General features: G+C 48.3%; 1 protein-coding gene across 2 annotated transcripts in view; it reads left to right on the top strand.

Annotated features, from left to right (window-relative positions):
• The first annotated feature begins 394 nt into the window (after nt 1-394).
• The window catches only part of ST8SIA5 (ST8 alpha-N-acetyl-neuraminide alpha-2,8-sialyltransferase 5), a 66,904-nt gene continuing 48,808 nt past the window's right edge, over nt 395-18,490 (top strand). Inside the window, exon 1 of one of the 2 annotated variants that reach the window (XM_084832870.1) lies at nt 395-890. In XM_084832870.1, the coding sequence (XP_084688996.1) occupies nt 760-890 (131 nt within the window). In that variant the 5' untranslated portion in view covers nt 395-759. The remainder of the gene's footprint in view (nt 891-18,490) is intronic. The other variant, XM_084832869.1, reaches the window with a different exon arrangement.

The raw sequence follows: 18,490 nt of genomic DNA, 5'->3' as shown, positions 1-18,490 counted from the left end.
GAACGCAGCGCGGCCGTGATGCGCTAAGCCGAGGGCTGCCGCTGCCGCTGCGCCCCGCCGCGTCGGGTTGGGTTGGCCCGGGGCTGGCGCGGGCGAGGCGCCCCGCTCGCCCGGGGCTCGAGCGTGGCGCAGCCCGGTCACGTCGCCCTCCAGCCGCGCCGGGGCCGAACGGAAGGCGGCGGGCCGGGGCCGGGGGAACCGCGCGCACGACCCGGCCGGAGGGAGCCCCGCACCGCAGCGTGTCCTGCAAGTCTTCCGGGCGCTTGCGGGAGTCGCGGGCTTCGCCTGGGCATTCCTCCACTTGCCGCCGCCGCCGCCCTTCTCCCGCGCCCTCCCGCCGCCGCCGCCGCGGCGATCGCTGCGTTTGGAGGGCGGTCTGGGCGTTTCTGGCGTCGCCCGGGCAGCGGCGCCGCCGCCGCTCTCCGGGCCGCCCTCTCCTCCGGCGAAAGAGCGGGAGCCGTCGAGCCACGCGGGGAGGGAGCTGCCGGAGACCTCCAGCAAGCCCCCGCTGCCGCCTTCCCGCGAGCCCGGAAACTTTTCGCCCCCCCCCCCCGGAGAGGCGATGCGGGGGCGCCGCGGCGTCCTGCGCTGCTGCGCCCCGAAGCGGCCGGGCGCCTCCTTGCGTTCGCTCGTTGGCCCGAGTCCCGCCTGGAGAAGGGGCTGAGGGTGGTTTCGAGCCCGCGCCGACACAGAGCGTGACCGAGTTCTTGCCGCCGCCGCCGCCGGCCAACACCCCCGGCCCTCGGCCCGGCCGCGAGGATGGGGTACTCGGATCCGACTTCCAGCAGGGATTTGCTGGGGAACCGGACTCTGCTTTTCATCTTTATCTGCGCCTTCGCCGTGGTCACGCTGCTGCAGCAGATCCTGTACGGGAGAAACTATCTGAAGAGGTAAACTGGCCTCCGCGGGGGGGAAAGTTCCCGGGGAACATCGAGCCGGACTGGAGCGCGGCGGGTTTTGTCAGTGGAGGCTGGCGGCTCGGATTTCCGTGGGGCTGCAAATCCATTCTGGGTTTAGTCAGAACCAGCTAGAACTCTAAAGGAGCTATCCAAAGCGCTGAGGCCTGTCCCCAAATAGGTTCAGCACGTTCTGGCTGGCTCTGATTGAAACCCAGAATGGATTTGCAGCCCCACCAAAACCAGAGCCACCAGCCTCCACTGGTTTTTGATGCTGTTGTTTTCTAATTATCTTTCTTCTCTAATCTTTCTATCATCTGGCATGTATATATCAAGATATAGCTGACTTGAGATTTGGTTACTGGGTGGTTTAAAAGTACAATAAATGAAATGAATGGATACAGACGGAGTTTCACACCCGCCCCCCCCACCCGCCCCAATGAAGGCTGGTGGTTTCTGTTTCGGTGGGGGGGAGAATCCACTCTGGTTTTCATCCAGAACTCTGGAGGGGCTATCCAAAGTGGTGAACCCTATCCCCAAAATGGGTTTAGTGACTTGAATAGTGCCTTCAGAGTTAACAGTTCTAAACATGCTGTTAACAGTTCTAAACATGGCAGGAGGGTGTGCCCCATTTAGGTCCATAGGGCTTTTTTTTTTTTTTTTTAGGGTTTCCTGTAAGGCTGCAATTCCAAGCATCCCATTGGGACTTATTTCTGAGTAAATGTGCATAGGATTCATCTGTACACCGGCTTTCTTGGAGTAAGCCCTATTTGAACACAGTGGGACTTACTTCTGAGTAAACACGCACAGGACTGTGCAGTGTCAGATTTCTTGCGGCATACACTTCTATGGGCCAGAGCCCACCACCTGCATCAGATGCAGGAAATGTGATTGTCCCTTGGCACATATGCATGGGAATAGAAGGGGGAGGGATTGCATACAGTGGGGCCAAATGGCCATAAAATACAAGGGTTACAGCCTGTGACAATGCTGTGTGTAAACTGATAGATACAGATCTGTAGATGAAACGTGCACTCTGCAAGCATGGATGGATACCCGTTCCAGATTGCTACTGTGATAACTCCTACAGCAGCTCCCTCCCTTGAATGGCTTTGCTCTCGGGGCTGGAGGTCTGCCCTGGGTTTAGGAGGTAAACTTCACATCCTGAATTTTAACTGTGAAGTTGACAAAATGTCACCCTTTTCAGAATTTTGTAGCAAGCAGGGTGCCTTGGCTCTCTGGATGCTGAATTTCAGCCTCTTAGCCAGTGTAGGGGCAACTTAATCCATTTTGGATATGTGTTTAAGTCCTTCCTCCCTGTTTTCGTGGGAATGATGGACGAGTGTCCTGTTCCCTTATTTATTTATTTACAATATTTATATACTGCTCCACATCAGAAGATTTCGGCTGGCTTGGACTATCTGGGGACTGAATTGCACCTTTCCTGGGCTGGGGCTATGGATTATTTACCTGCTCTATTTTGGCATCCTATCTTTTTTTTTTGTCCCTCAGGTCTGGATGAGTGGCACAGATATTCCAGACTTTAATGTGTGTCAGGGATGACAGAGGAGTCTTTTTGATGAGAATTGTGTCCTTTGGGAGTTTATTGTCTCTTTTCCTTTGCATGGATTCCACACACACCATCTTTCCCTCATCTCTTCTTACCCAGTTCTATCCCGCATTTCTGCTTCCATTTGGGTGCTTTATTTTCCAACGCGTGGAATCCACAGCTGGCATGCTTTGGGGCATGTATAATTCAGGATTTATTTTTTTTTAAAAAAAACCTTTCATATGCATTGCCAAATGGACACTTGCCTTTCCTCATCAGAAATATGCCTCCCCTATTTCTACTGAAGCAAGTAAGAGTGCTCAAGATTGCACCTTTAGAATTCAGCTTTGGGCTGTGTCCAATATAAGTCTAACGCAAGCCCTATTCAATTTCAGTGCATCTGCTTTAAGCAGGACTAACATTGGATACAAACGCTTGTGTTTGTGTACATGGAAGGAAGCCCCACTGAAAGCATTGCAATTTACCTCTGAGTAAACATGTGTTGGATTGGGCTAAATGTCATACAGGTGAAGAGATTGCATTAGTACAAAGTAGATGGCCTGATCCAGGGACAGGTGATCATGCTTGGGCCTGTTGGAACCAATGGGATTTGTCATTCACAAGTAAATTGCCCTGTTGAATGGTGGCACATGGCTGTGACTAGTTTTTATGGAACTGGGGACAGCAAATGTGATACTGTGAAACCTGACTTTTATAAAAAAGAGAGCCAGTGGAGTGTAGTGGTGAGAGTGACGGACTGGGAACCGGGAGATCCAGGTTCTAGTCCCCACTTGGCCATGGAAGCTCACTGGGTGACATTGGGCCAGTCACAGACTCTCAGCCCAACCTACCTCACAGGGTTGTTGTTGTGAGGATAAAACAGAGAGGAGGATAATGTAAGCTGCCTTGGGTTCCTTGCAAGAGGAAAAAAGGCGGGATATAAATGCAATAAATAAAAAATAAATAAATAAAAGCTCAATGGGACCTGACACAAAATGTTCCGGTGTGAAGTGCTTCTATTCAGGGTTGCACTCAGCCAGCCATGCCTTTCTCCAGGCAACTCCATTCCATCCATCCCTGCCCCTCAAGTCAGCCTTGGCCACTCCATGGCTACTGAGTGCTCCCGTTTTGTTCTGTTTTGGTGTTACACTGTTTTTGCTTGCTTAGGATTCCATTTTCTAGAGATTTTTTTGTACTTCTGCAAACCAGCTTATACTTCCGTTGTGTGTATGTGTGTGTGTGTGTGTGCGTGTGTCGGGGTGGTGTTGAGGGGATGAAGCCATTTTGGCTACATAAGGATCGCTGCTAGGACAATGAATTCACTATTAGGATATCGGACAATTAGACAAGTTCACGGAGGATTTCTGTCACAAGCTATGGCAGCTAAAGGGAGCCTCTGTGTAGGGGAGCCCTGTAGCTCTGAGTATTAGATGCTAAGGGATGAGGATGATGGGCTTATAGCCAGTGGAGGCTGGTGGTTCCAATGTCAGAGGGTTGGTGAATACGCTCTGAGTTTCAGTCAGAACCAGTCAGAACTCTAAAGGAGATATCCAAGGTGCAAAGCAAACCTTGGATAGCTTCTTTAGAGTTCTGACTGGTTTTGGCTGAAACCCGGAGTGGATTCACCACCCCACTGACATCAGAGTCATCAGCTCTCCTGGTTACAGTCCAACTCATCTGAAGGGTAACAGACTGGGGAAGGCTGCATTAGATGGATCTTCCTGTGATCCAGCAAGGCCTTTGTTTATATATTTGTTTTGATTTCTGTCCCACCTTTCCACCAAAGAATGGTGCTCAAGGTGACTGGAGGATGGACCTAGGGAAAAGGAGTAAAAAGCTGGGGAAAATAGGATTGCTGTTGGAACGCACTGGTTCCTTCAGAATGACCATAGGAATACACTGACTTTCCAAAGTGAATGTACAATAAAACAACCACTGTGTGAGCAACCAATTGCCCTTGCCTGAATGCATTCCAGAGGCTCTTCGGATGTGAACAATGCCACGTAAATCCCAGTGAACTGCCGGGTTTGGGGGTAGGTGACCCATTTCCAAATAAGCATCTTAGTTGTGTGTTGTCCTGCAGTGCATGTCACCTTCGGAACTCAGGCCTGGTATTCAGGTGCAGCAGAGTGAGAAGGGGATGAGGTCAGAGAATTCTGAAGTGGCAGAGTGGACTGTACCCCTTCAGGCTGCTGGAATCCCTTATTTGAATGCTTCTCCACAGAAGAGGCTCCCTGGAAGTAGAAAACTAGTGCAGCAGTGAGTGGGCCAGGGCAGAACTTTTCTGCTTGCAAGTTTTTCTACTCACAGAAGAGAGCATTTACCTGCGTGCAAGCAGAGAAAAGAGAAGTATCACCAAAGGAACCAGCACATTCTGAATTCGCTCTGCTGGGATCACAGGAGTTTGTAATCTTAACTCTGCTAGCAAGACACACCAAGAAAATAAGTCACAATTCAGCTTTATTAATACTGATCTCTAGACTCTAGAATATTATTTTTATTGCTTGATTAGTAGAGTGCCTAAAAATGCTCCCTTTAAGAGCTAGTGTTGTGGATAGGAGACTAGCAGTGCAATCCATGTCTACCCAAAAGTAAGTGTGATGGAGTTCATTGGGGCTTACCCCAGGGAAGTGGGGATAGGATTGCAGCCTGAGGTACTTACTTCTGAGCAGACAAGCATAGTGGATTGTAGAAGTCTCTGGTGCCACAAACTCATTAGGTGGTGTTCAAAAACCATTGTGCCTCAGTGTCCGCCCATCCCCCATACAATACAGGGGTGAGAAACTGGACCTACCTTATTGGTCCAATTGTTGAAAAGATTACTGAATAAAATGCATGTGAAATGTTCTGAACAGTTCTTGAAGTGCAATGTAAATGCTAAGTATTATGATTAGAAATTCAGGTTTTGATCTGAAGTTACCCATGGCTTTTTCATCCATAACTGCTATTTGTATCTGTCATCTTTTAGTCAACCCTACTCAGGTGCTGTAAACAAGTCAGAATGACACATGGCGATGGAACGAGATGGTGGGATTCTAAGGTGCTGGAGGGGACTGTACTATTTTAGGCTGCAGGTGGGGGGGACTGTACCACTTCAGGCTGAATTCTCCACCATGTGAAAAACTCCCTGTGAGAAAAAACAAAACTGTGGTGCAGGCTTCCACAAAGTGGTGCCCTACAGAAATTTTGGACCACAACCCCCATTACCCCTGGCTGTTGGGAATGGTAGTTTTGAACATCGGGAGGACACTGCTTTGGGGAAGGCCGTTTTAGTACTGTAGAAAGGAAGATTCCAGCCCAGCTTTCTGTAGTTTCCCAGTTGTTGTTGTTTTTTAATTTTAATGCAAAGGAGCATTCATAATGGGATCCAGCTGGAGGAAGAATTCTGTGAGACTCTAAAATGCACGTATCCCTTTGATTGGTCCTCATAAAGGTCTTAATTTTCTGTCCCTGGGATTTTGCTGCCATGTGCGACACTTTCCTTAACAGTGAAGTTGGCTCCGTGGTATGGCATCTGCTTTACATATGCAGCAGGTTCCAGGTTCAGTTCCTGGCATCTCCACATAAAAGGGTTGCAGGGCTAGGAAATACAGTACCTCTCTGTGCTGGGATCTTGAAGAGTTATTGCAAGTCAAAGTAGAGAGCACTGGGCGGTCTGGGCCAGTGGTCAGACTTGGTATAAGTAGGGAGGGATGAATTCAGTTATGCTTTCTCCCACATTCAGGCTTTTTGATTCAAATTCTTTCCATCTCGAATATCAAGAAATGTGTGTATTTTGGAAAATTCATATCAAAAGAGAACTGAAACGAAATTCTCACCCATCTGGATAGGCCAAATTCAATAGGTATAGCTATTCTTAGAGAGAGGACCATGTTGAACCACCCTGCCACATAGTCGTTAAAGAGGTGGCACCCCAGTTCATCACTACCATGGTTGAATATGCAGGGATTCAAACCCAGGCTTTCAAAAGTGAAGCATTCAAAGCCCAGGGCCTTCACAGATGAATCTGTCAGTTTTGGTTTCTCCCGCATTCGATTTTTTAAATCTCAAGTTCTTTGTGTCCAGAAAATGAAGAAATTTGCTAATTTCTTATAAAAAACAAACTGAAACTAAATTGTTACCCATTCCTAGGTGTAAGACAGCTTAGTACTTTTATGTATTCTCTGCTTCCCCAACCGGTGAAATGTTCTAAGGACAGCACTACCTTGGTTTGATTTTCTTTTGGAGGAGAGATCACAGGAGATGAATGGCATTTTTGTAATATTTGCTTTATTTTCAAACATGCAAATAGCGCATAAGTGGAGGGAGGTGAGCGGCATATGCACTCCTAGCAGGCGGCAGATCCAACAGCCCATATATTTTATTTTTATTTATTTGTTTATGACATTTTTCAAGGGATGGCATACAAAGTTCTCTTGGTGGCCTATGATAAACAAACATACAAGCAATTTAAATACAAAATAGAATGTAAAACCATGCAATCAAAAGCAGCGTAAAAAACAAGGACAAAGCAAAACTCACAGTATCTCTGAAATTAAAAACTCAGATTTTAAAATGGAGAGGTCCAGATTACATACTTTGTTTAAAACACCCGGGTGAACAGAAAGGTCTTCATGCAGTGACCTCAGAGATGGTGCCAGGTGAAGCTCTCTGGGAAGGTAATTGGGGTGCCACTACCGAAAAGGCCCTCTCCCTGGTAAGTTGCCTGCTTCACTTCATTTGGTAGGGCATTCCAACTAGGGCCCCTGAAGACGATATTAAGGTTTGGGTGGGTACATATGGGAGAAGGCGCTCTTTCAGATAACCTGGTCTCAACCTGTTTAGGACCGTAAAGGTTAAAGCCAGAACTTTAAATGGGTCCCAGAAACAAACTGGGGGCCAATACAACTGACAAAGCACAGGTGTAATATGGCCAAACTGCTCAGCCCCCATTAGTGATGTAGGGTGCAATCCTATGCATATTTAGACAGAAAAAGTCCTACAACTCCCTACAATGCTGGGAGTTGTAGGACTTTTTCTGTCTAAACATGCATAGGATTGCACCTTTAGTGGCCCTGTTTTGGACCATCTGCAGTGTCCGAACCATTTTTTAAGGCAGCGACACATATAACGCATTGCAGTAGTCCAAATGGGAGGTTACTAGAGCATGGACAAGCATGGACCCCTAGAGAAGGTGCATGCACTCTAAGGTACCTTCAGTCTCTCTCTCTCTCTTTATATATATATATTTGGGGTGTGGGAATGAGTAAGCTAGGAAGCAGTTCTTTTCAAGCTTTTTGAACGATTTCTCTCTCATACTATAAAGGAGAGAACTAAGTGATAATAATAATAGTAGTAATAGTAAATATAAACCTGGGATTCCAGCTTCTATTCCAGCCTTCTGCAACCTGGTACACTTCAGATGTGTTAGTGCCATTGACCATGCTGGCTGGGAATGATGGGAGTTGTAGTCCAGCACAAATTAAAGGGACCAGGTGCGGGAAGGCTCTTCCCCTCTGTGATCACATCCGTTTAAAAAGCCCGCATCCCTGAATCATCCAGCAAATGGAAGGGCTGAGCAGTTCTATCTGCTATTCTTAAGGCACCGTCAGCTCTTTCAGCGACGCTGGGGCAATCTACACCGGAGGAGGCCCCTCTGCCTGGTATACAGGACCTGCCGCCGCACTCCGCAGCAGCTGACAGTCCGATTTAAGGCTGTTGTCATGCAGCGCACATCTAATTGCTTCTCTTTAAATAGCTGTAATTTAGGCGATTATAAAACCAAACCTCTCTCGATGTGACAGAGGCAGTTAATTAGAACTTGGCACAGAACAGGCAGGGCTTTAGAAATGATCGTGGTGGATAAATGGATATCGGCACCAGATCTTGACACCCCCCTCCAAATGGTGGTCTATTCATTTATTTCACATGTATATCTAACCCTTCCTGCGATGAGTGCAGGGTGGTCTGTGTGGGCTGGGAGGGGGGGCTATCCTGTCTTACCCTTGCAACAGCCCAATGAGGCAGTGAGCTGCAGAATATGAGAAGAGCCCTGCTGAATCTCGCCAAGGGTGCATGCAGTCCAGCATCTTGTTTCCTGGACAAGCGGCCCACAAGTTGGGGGTGGGGGGAGAGGCAGAATAGTCCTCCCTGAGAGTCAGCGTGCTATAGTGGTTAGAGCAGGGGTAGGCAACATGTTGCCACTATACCCCCAGACACCTTTCTTAGCACCTGCCAAGGTGCCCTACTGCTCCCACTTTTTAAAAACAATTAACAGATTTTCTTACTGTTCTTAACAGTAAGAAAAATTAACAGATTTTATTTTCCCAGGCATTTTAGCTTTCTAAATTTTTATCTTTGCTGTTTTAAATCTGTATTTTAAACTCCTGTACTGCTGCTAGGTTTTATTGTGGTTGTATTGTTATATTGTGGTTTTAATGTTCTATATATTTTAAATTGTTTTATTGTGTGTTGTTTGGTTTTAGTTTTTGTGAACCGCCCAGAGAGCTTCGGCTATTGGGCGGTATAGAAATAAATAAATAAATAAATAAATTACTGGATTGCTGTGAAATAGGTTTCTGTTGTTGCTGAAAACTGTGGGTTCAGTGTTTAGTGTGTTGGTCTCAGACCCCACCTCTGCCTTGTACTTCGTCTTTTGGGTAGGTTCCTTGTCCTTTGCCACGTCTCCCATGGCAGCCATTTTGTGGTGGTGCCCAGGACAGTGTCTCAAATTGCCGGATAGCACAAAAAGGTTGCCTATTCCTTCGTAAACAAAAAGGTGGTACCCGTGGCACAAACAGGTTGGGCTGGGACTGGGAAGACTGGGGTTCAAGTCCCCAGTTGGCCATGAAGTCCACTGGGTGACTTTGGGTCAGTCACTGACTCAGCCTAAGCTACCTCACAGGGTTGTTGTGAGAATAAAATCAAGAGGAGGGGGATCATGTATGCTGCCTTGAGCTTCTTGAAGGATAGATAGGATATAAATGTAACAAATAAATATTGTTGCTCTCCAGAAATTAGCATCGAGAGGTATGCTTACACCTATTGAACTGAGGTTCCATTGAGTCATCTAGTATCCTCCCCGAATGTGTCTAATCTCCAAAGCCATCTAATTTAGCACTCATCCCCATATCTTGAGGCAGAGAGTTCTATAGATCAACTCTGCACTGTGTGGACAAGTGTCTCCTTTTGTCTGTCCTGAGTCACCTGCCAATCAGTTTCCTTTAGGGTGGCTGGATGGAGAAGAGGACAGGATTCTTGCACATTCTTTAACAGTCGCGCAGAAGAAAGAATTTCTGCAGGCGAAGCTACGGCAAGCAACACTCGGTGAAATTCCCTCTTCTACATGGCTATTGAAGGTGCAGGGGCCATCTCCTCTTTTGCAACTGGCCGCCTGTTTTGCCAAAGGCAGAGAGGTTCTTTCTTGGATTCAGAGCAACGACTACACAAGGGAGTAAGGGTCAAAAAGCTTTATTACCTGTAACAGGCAGAGTCTTACAGGTAAGCATATGATGTTATAAAGCCAAGCTAAGCAAAATATCTTACTCCTCGGTTCTGCTGTTGGGATCCCCAGATAACGATAGCGGAGAGACTCCAGTTGGCCGAAGCGCAGCACCTCCATGGTCCCGGTCTGTGCCAAAGCTCGAACTGGGTGATGCTCTGGAGGAACTGGAAGGGCAACAAAAGCGATCAGGGGACTGGAAACAAAGCCCTGTGAAGAGAGACTGAAAGAACTGGGCATGTTTAGCCTTGAGAAGAGAAGACTGAGGGGAGATAGGATAGCACTATTCAAGGACTTGAAAAGTTGTCACAGAGAGGAAGGCCAGGATCTCTTCTCGCCCATCCCAGAGTGCAGGACACGGAACAGTGGGCCCAAGTTCCAGGAAGCCAGATTCCGGCTGGACATCAGGAAAAACGTCCTGACTGTTAGAGCAATACGACAGTGGAGCCAATTACCTAGGGAGGTGGTGGGCTCTCCCACACTGGAGGCATTCAAGATGAGGCTGGACAGCCATCTGTCGGGGATGCTCTGACTTTGATTCCTGCATTGAGCATAGGGATGTACGAAACACCTACCTGGCTCCGCGCCGGGCAATCCGCGGTGGGGGGGAGGTGCTTCGTCCCTCCCCCCGGAATCCTCGACGGGGAGGGAGGTGCTCCGTCCCTCCCCCCAGAATCCTGCCCGGCCGGCTCCACTCCGTGGCCAAGCCATGGAGCCGCCGGCCGCCTCTGGCCACCCGCAGCCGGACATCCAGCCGCTGGGCAGCCCTGCAGGGATGCAAATGGCGGCTGTTGTAGCCGCCGCCATTTCCGTCCCTGTATTGAGCCGTGTAGCCTATCACGGCAGGGGGAAAAACCCCAGCGTACGCAAATGGTGGTAGCCGCCGCCATTTGCGTACGCTGGGTTTTTTTCCCCCTGCCGTGATAGGCTATGTAAGTATTTACGTAGCCTATCACAGCCTCCACAGGGACGCATATGGCGTCCCTGCGTTAGCCGTGATAGGCTACTTAATATTTATGTAGCCTATCATGGCTATTGAGAGGAAGAAGCGAATGGCGACCACAGGACGGCCGCCATTCGCAGTGCAGCGCAGACGGGAGCAGGTAAGTGCTCCGTTTCGCGCACTTTTCGTGGGGTGGGGGCAGCGGGGACTTTGTCCCATGTGCCTTTCATGGGTTGGGGGGGTGGGGGCTTCATTCTGCGACGGATTTCGGGGGGCTGAATGCACTGGCATTTGGCCTCACCGAGATCCATCGCGGAATTCTCTGACATCCCTAATTGAGCAGGGGGTTGGGCTGGATGGCCTTGTAGGCCCCTTCCAACCCTACTATTCTATGATTCTATGACTTACCTACCCGCAGTCTCCCATGGCTACGTGCTGTCTCTCACAGCTCCTGAATCAATTGCAGCTGCTGTGATGGTCTCATGATGTCTAAACATTCCTTCAGCTTCAGTTAAATTGGCAGGTGACCCGCAGCCAAAGAGACCCTCCCTGCCTTCCAAGGCCATACCATCGTAACTGGGTAGAAAAACCAGGAGTCAGGCCAAGAGGCAAGAAGGCTCTTAAAGAGGCCTAAGAGATGTGGTTTTTAAGGTCTCTGAGGAGGCATAAAAGAAGTGGTTGTAGCATGTCATGCTATCTCCTCGATCTACAAAAGTCTTCTGGGACATTTCCACTGCACTGCCTTAGTTTTATTGGATGACTCCAAATTCTAAAAGAATTGTGGCTGCTGCTGGTGGTGGTGGGGATTTATCCCTAGACTGAAAAACTGCAATTTGTCCAAGACCAGCCAAGGAGTTTCATAGCTGAGCAGGGTTTTGAGTGCATGTCCTCATGGTCTAAAAAGAGCCACCACAAGCCACAAGGGGGAGAGGACAAATGAAGCACTGGGAAGAAAAATAATTTGCATTTTAAAATGAAGCTTCTAGAGCTGAAAGGAAGGCCTCAAAAGCTGCTGGATGGAAAAAATGTATTTGAGGCTTGGATAGCTAGATATTGACAATCCAAATGAATGAAGTTTATGCTAGGATATCTTATCAGGGACAGTGTTCCAGTGGTGTGGGCGTATCACTTGGAGTGTCCCAAAGCTTATTTGATGGGGCACCCCCCCAGCTCCTTATTCATTTATTGGTGTCTTGGGAAATTATTGGCACTGGGACAGCACACTTGAGAGCGACTTGCATGAAAACAAAGCGTTGGGCCGGACATGATATTGGAGCATCTCAGAACCAATAGTGTCCGGGTGATCAGGGTGTACCATTTGGGGTGGCCCAAGCTTTATTTCAGGATGCAACCCTCCCCAGCTTTTTATTCCTATGTGTGGCTTGAGGGCACCCAGTGTCAAAGGAGGCTGTACAAAAACAGCTCTTGGGCCAGAGAGAGTGCGGTGTATCCCAAAGATGGCTTGTTTCCTTGGTTGAACTTGGTTGATCAACTGAAACGATCAAGGAGCTGGAGCATCTCTGCTCTGAGAGAAGGTTACAAAGGCTGGGATTGTTTAGCTTGGAAAAAAGGAGGGTAAGGAGAGACATGATAGAGGTCTACAAAATTATGCATGGTCTGGATGTGGATAGGGAGGAATTTTTCTCCCTCTCTCAAATACTAGAACCCAGGGTTATGCTATGAAGCTGATTGGTGGGAGATTCAGGACAGATAAAAGGAAGGACTCCTTCACACAGCGCATAGTTAAACCATGGAACTCACTACCACAGGAAGTAGTGATGGCCACCAGTTTGGATGGCTTTAAAAGGGTGTTGGACAAATTCCTGGAGGAAAAGGCTATCGATGGCTACTAGTCCTGATGGCTATGAGCTACCTCCCGTATCAGCAGCAGTGAGCCTATGTGCACCAGTTGCTGGGGAACATGGGTGGGAGGGTGTTGTTGCGCTCATGACCTGCTTGTGGGTTCCTGGTGGACAGCTGGTTGACCACTGTGTGAACAGAATGCTGGACTCTTCTTATGTTCTTACACTGTGGAGGTGTATGGTATGGTGTAGACCACAGCTTATTTTGAGGTGCAGGGACCTGTGAACCTCAGTTCCTTACTGTGCTTCCTGAGTCGAATAAGAACTGAGAGCTAGGTGTAAGGAACTGGAAACTAGGACTGAATTCCACCAGTGCCATCTCCAGACTTTGGAGGGTCCTTGGGCGAGACACCCTCAGCCGGCCTCCTTCCCTCAGGGACTTCTCTCTGCCATTGTCACCAGCTGCTGTTGCTTCTCATGCTCTTTCTTATCATTACTGCCACTTGCTCGCTTGACAGGCAGAGAGCAGAGGCACCCACTGCTTCTCCTTCTCCCCACCTCCCTTGTCTTGGCCAGAGCGAGAGGCAGGTGAACACGCAGGTTGCTCCAGTGAGGAAGAGGAGCAACTCCCGGCACCTCTGGTCTGTGGGCAGAAGACACCATTTATACCCTCATGCACCATTCAGAGAAGCCCCCTGTGCAGGTGTCTTTTGCGCTGGGGAATTGATTTCTGGGTCGTAAAAGTAAGATCTGAATTGTTTTTTAAAGGACATTTCATTCTGCAGAAGGATCTGTCCATCCCAAAGTGTGTCTGTCTGCTTGAACACCCCCCGTCCCGTGCTGTATCTCATTTCTACTGCCTGCGCATTACATAATGCTCTTTCCTCTGTGGACCTTAACAAAATGAAAAGGGTAGTGGTGGTGGTGGGGAGAACAGATCACACCGCACATGAACCGTGACTGAAAATTGCAGGAATTTGCCAGCGCTCGCAGTCCCATGGCTCCCTGCAAGGTAGCATTTGACTGTGAAAGTATCACCGCGCCAGAATTCCCAATACATACATCAGCACCTCTTCTAAAGTGCAGCCTTGTTAACAGCAAGAACATTTTCTTCTGACTCACTGAGGTTTGTTTGGCTTTCTCCCCTGCCCCCCCCCCCGCCCCTTTTGGTTTGGTAAAGCAAAGCAAAGAAAAGCAAATCAATAAAGCTGTCGAGGTGTCCCTGCCTCAGTGCAATCTCCCCCGCCCGCCAAAGCGGTGTGTTTTTAATTGTTTCGTTTTCAATCTCTGGACCACCTTTCTCGCTTAAAAAGCTTTTGCACTGGCTTGCAGCAATTAATAAAACAATGTCAACCCATAGCTGAAAACAGTCCCTAAGAACCTGGTACAGCGCCAACACAAATTCTCCCGCCACCTGAGACAGGGGAGCAGACGTGCTGTCACCACACCTGCCCACCACTGCCACTGCTGCATGCGTCTCCCCCTCCCCCGTCCCCCCACTGTTTCTGTATCCTCCCCCCCATTGCTGTGTTTGTCTCCCCTCTGTCCATTGCCTACGTCCATCTCTCCCCCATCCCCATCCATCTCCCTGCTCCCTGCCCTCTGTCAGGAGGTCGCCCCTGCTGCCTTCTGAAATCCTCAGGTAGCCAGAATCAACAATAGGGCTCTTTTCCCGGGCTTTATTTCCATTCAGCCTAATGACGCTTACAGATGCTGATTGCTTGCTCCTACGAGTGAGACTTAAGAGAGTTGCCTACTCGGGGGTTCTAGCCTTAGGAATCAGTTGATCTCCATTTGGAGGGTAAGGCAGGAAACCTCTGAATGTATGGGCTACGAGGAGAGAGTCCACCCCTTTCCCGTGGGGCATCGGGGCGCCACTGTTGCCATCGCGCCAAGCGGGCTGAGCGCCTCCTCTCAGCGCCCGCCATCTCCCACTTGATGCTGCGTTGGTGCCTACCATCCAGAAACTGCTGTTGCGTCTCCCTCTCCCTGCCAGCGTCACTATCACTCTCAGGAATGTGTACCAGGAGGAGCTCTCCCCCCAGCTGCTCCTCTGAACAGCACGCGGGTTCCTCTCCCGCGTGTCTATCTCTTCCTCAGAATCAGAACTGCTTTGGGGCTCTCTGGGCTCTGATCCAACCCTGACACCCTCCCTCCCAGGTGGTCTCTGGGGACACCCCCTCCTACAATGCCCGGCTCTGAGGAAGGATCTGTCAAGTCAGGCTTTTGGGCCTGGCCAGGTCTCTGAAGAGCTGCGCCGGCTGCTTTTCCAGCTGATGTGGCTCTTCAGAGAGCTCTGCCCACTGCTTACTCTGAGGTACAGAGCACAGATCCACAGAGCAGAGAGTGGCAGCACCAGCAGTGGCAATAAGGAAAGGAGGGCGGTGGGAGGTGGGAGGTGTGGCAGCAGGAGGGGAGGGCAGGGAGCAGATGGTGGTGGCAGGTCCTCCTGGTGGGGTGGAGCATACAGTTTGCCACTCCTATCGCTCCACTGCCCTGCTACATGGGTGGGCTGGCCCTGACCTGGCATGAAACTACACTAACAGTGAGAAAAATCCATTAAGTCAGGGGTGCAGAACCTCTCAGCCAGAGGGCTGCATTCCATTTCAGAGAAGCTTTGGGGGCCACATTCCAGTGGTGGGTGGGCCAGAGACAAAAAGGGGTGATGTTAAAGACAAAGAGGGTGCAGTCAAAAAGCCAAAACTAAGCCTCGGAAGGGCTTCATCCCTTCTCTTCTCTAGCTCCAGGTTCAGAGGAAGCCTCAGGCTCATCTCACTCAGCGAGCCTGGCTCCCCTGTTGCTGTGGCAGGGGGAGGGGGACGTGAAACTGGCAAACCCTGGTGATATCCCTTCCCTGATGTTTCTCCCAGCAACTGACATTCAGTAACATGAAACCCTGGAAGACAGAGGCTCCATTGTCATCATGGCCTGCCGCGATGGATAGACCGATCTTCCTCCTTGGATTTGTCTAATCAGCCCAGATGCCCCGAATGGGAAACCCACAAACAGGACATGAGTGCAATAGCATCTTCCCACTTGTGTTCCCCACCATCTGGTGTTGAGAGCCATACTGGAGATAATATATAACCATCATGACTAGTAGCCATCGATAGCCTTATCCTCAGCGAATTTACCTAATCCCCTCTTAAAGCCATCCAGGTTAGTGGCCATCCTTACACCTTGTGACAGCGAATTTCATAAATTAACAATGGATGGTGTGAAGAGGTACTATTTCCTTTTGTCTGTCCTGCGTCTCCTTCCATTCATCTTCATTGGATGACCTCAGATTCTAGTATTATGAGAGATGGAGAAAACAGTCTCTCTCTCCACTTTCTCCTTCCACCTTACATAATTTTATACCGCTCTGGTGTGACCACACCTTTAGTCGTTGTCTCCTTCTCTAAAGTAAAAAGCCCCAAACTCTTTCACCTTTCCTGGTAGGAAATGAACAAATGGAATCCGTTCAAAATGAATGATAATTTACAAAATACTATTGCAAACCAGCTGTCAGATACTGTCAAAACATTGATGGCTGCTGCTAAATTGTCCCATGTCAAAGGCGGATTTTGAATATCAAATATTCACTGAACACTGCAGAGAATAGTTGGAGAATATTAGCCATCAAAATCTAGAGGAGGATTTTGAGTGGAATATTTAGGTGGAGGAACTGGTTTCAGCTCTAATTCAATAAAATAGGTCATGGTATTTTGCTCCTTGTTTTTTAAGCATGTGGGGAAGGGAATACACATTACTGAAGGTCTGTCTCATTGTCACTCTTATCCGTGCTTAATATGTACATTTCCTTTTTGATGGTTAAATTGAAGGGTATTTTATTGCTAAGCCATCCATGAAGCCTTGGGGAACATAGAGACAAAACTTGCCATTCCCCCTGAGCAACCTCGAGCTCTCTTGCTTCTGTCCAAACAATCCCAGCCACTGCTTTCCACGTTTCCCGATAAAATCCTTTATTGACAATTGCTATCCATTCCGCCATCAGTTGCTATGTACAAGAGTCATGCTAGCACAATAGCAGTATGGCCCCTCTGTATTGGCACTGTCCCCAAGTGTCTTTCTGCTAGCGCTGGGGGCTAAAGAGGCAACAACAATCGCTAAGTTCAGCAAAAATAAGCAATTGACATCCCCCCACCTTCCCTTCCCTTCCCTTCCCTTCCCTTCCCCTTCCTTCCTTCCTTCATCATGGACTACTTAGTGATAAATACCCTTGAATTTAACCATCAAAAAGGAAAGGCACATTTTTTTATTAAGTTATTTATTCGTTCAATTTATCAGTTGCCTAATAACAGCAGTTCCCTGGGCAACATACAAAATAATAATAATTTAAAAAACCCCAAATTTTATTTGTTACATCTGTTTATTTTTGTTACATTTATGTTCCACATTTCCTCCAAGGAGACCAAGGTGGCATATGCATAATCCTCCTCCTCTTAATTTTATCCACACAACAACCCTGTGAGGTAGGTTAGTCTGAGAGGCAGTGACTGGCGCAAAGTCACCCAATGAGCTTCATGGCTGAATGGGGACTAGAACTCGGGTCTCAATCCAACACTCCAAGCACTACACAACACTGGCTGTCTTTTTAAATTATATTATCACACTTGAAATAAAACAAAAATTTAAGAAGTGGCAAATAAGAGAACTATAACATCAAAAGAAATCACTTTGAAACAGTGATCAAGGGATTAAAAGTCTTCACAGCAATAAACAGTTTGGACAGAGAGCCATAAGAATAACAATATTGCAGAGCTAAATGACCATAGTAAAACTGCAGGATAACCCAGTCTGCACTGATAGCTCTGTGACCGCATGTCTGAAAATGTTTCCATCAGGAATCTCCCAGCATCCCTTTGAAGTGGGTGAAGGCATCTACTCTGCAAAAAACAAACCTCAGAGCAAATGAAAACATCCCACTGCCACCTTGACCCTGTTCAGGTATTACGTGATAGCTGCAGGCGTCTTGATCTGGAGATGGTTTGGTGGTGGATGAAAGAGGAGCAATTCTAAAAGATGACGGATAATTCCATTCTGCAATCACTCTTGACTTGAACTTCTCTTGACTGTTGTCAACCAAGGTTAACAGATGTCAGCCTCACACAACCCCTTTCTTCTGGAAAAAGGCCAAAGGAAGATCAGCCAGACTAATTTGGGGAGTGAAAAGATGTATCTATGGGGAGAGGCTTAACATACTTGCCCTGCAGATAGTAGCGAGTGAAAGGGATGCAATTAAGCCTTGCAAATGCTAAGGGAGTTCAAATCAGGATGGGGCTATGAACCTAGCAGCTCATTATTATATAATAAAGACGAGTCTCAAGGTTGTGGGTATAGGCAGTGTGGTACGCGTCAGGCAAAATTCTGCATTTGGCTGGAAGAGTCCGCATCCAAATCTCAGTGGGAAGCTCTCTGGTTGGCCATAGGGAAATCACTAGCTCTTGGCCTAAAAATAGACCACCCATTTGCAGGAAAACACATGGTATACACCTCCTGGGACTGTACCACTTGGGAATGCAGGTGTGTGTGTGTATAAGCGGGGTGGGGGGATTTACATTTTTCCCAGGCAAGAGGGTCATCCTCTTGTACCATTTGTTTGATGACAAGTTCTTATGAATACAGGAAGCTGCCTTTTGCTAGGTCAAACCTTTTGTCCAACAAGCTTAGCCCAATATTGGCTATTCTAGTTGGCAGCAGCCCTGTGGGGTCTCATTCAGGAGTCTTTCCCATTACCTGCTACCTGGTCCTTTCAACTTCAGATGGCCAGGATTGAACCTGGGACTTCCGACATCCAAAACATGCGCTTTACTACTG

The sequence above is a fragment of the Heloderma suspectum genome, chromosome 2, assembly GCF_057233095.1.
Source record: "Heloderma suspectum isolate Gila_16-S chromosome 2, 16-S_ref, whole genome shotgun sequence".
Taxonomy (NCBI): domain Eukaryota; kingdom Metazoa; phylum Chordata; class Lepidosauria; order Squamata; family Helodermatidae; genus Heloderma; species Heloderma suspectum.
Note: the sequence above shows the minus strand (reverse complement) of the source record. Positions and strands in the feature narration are given on the sequence as shown.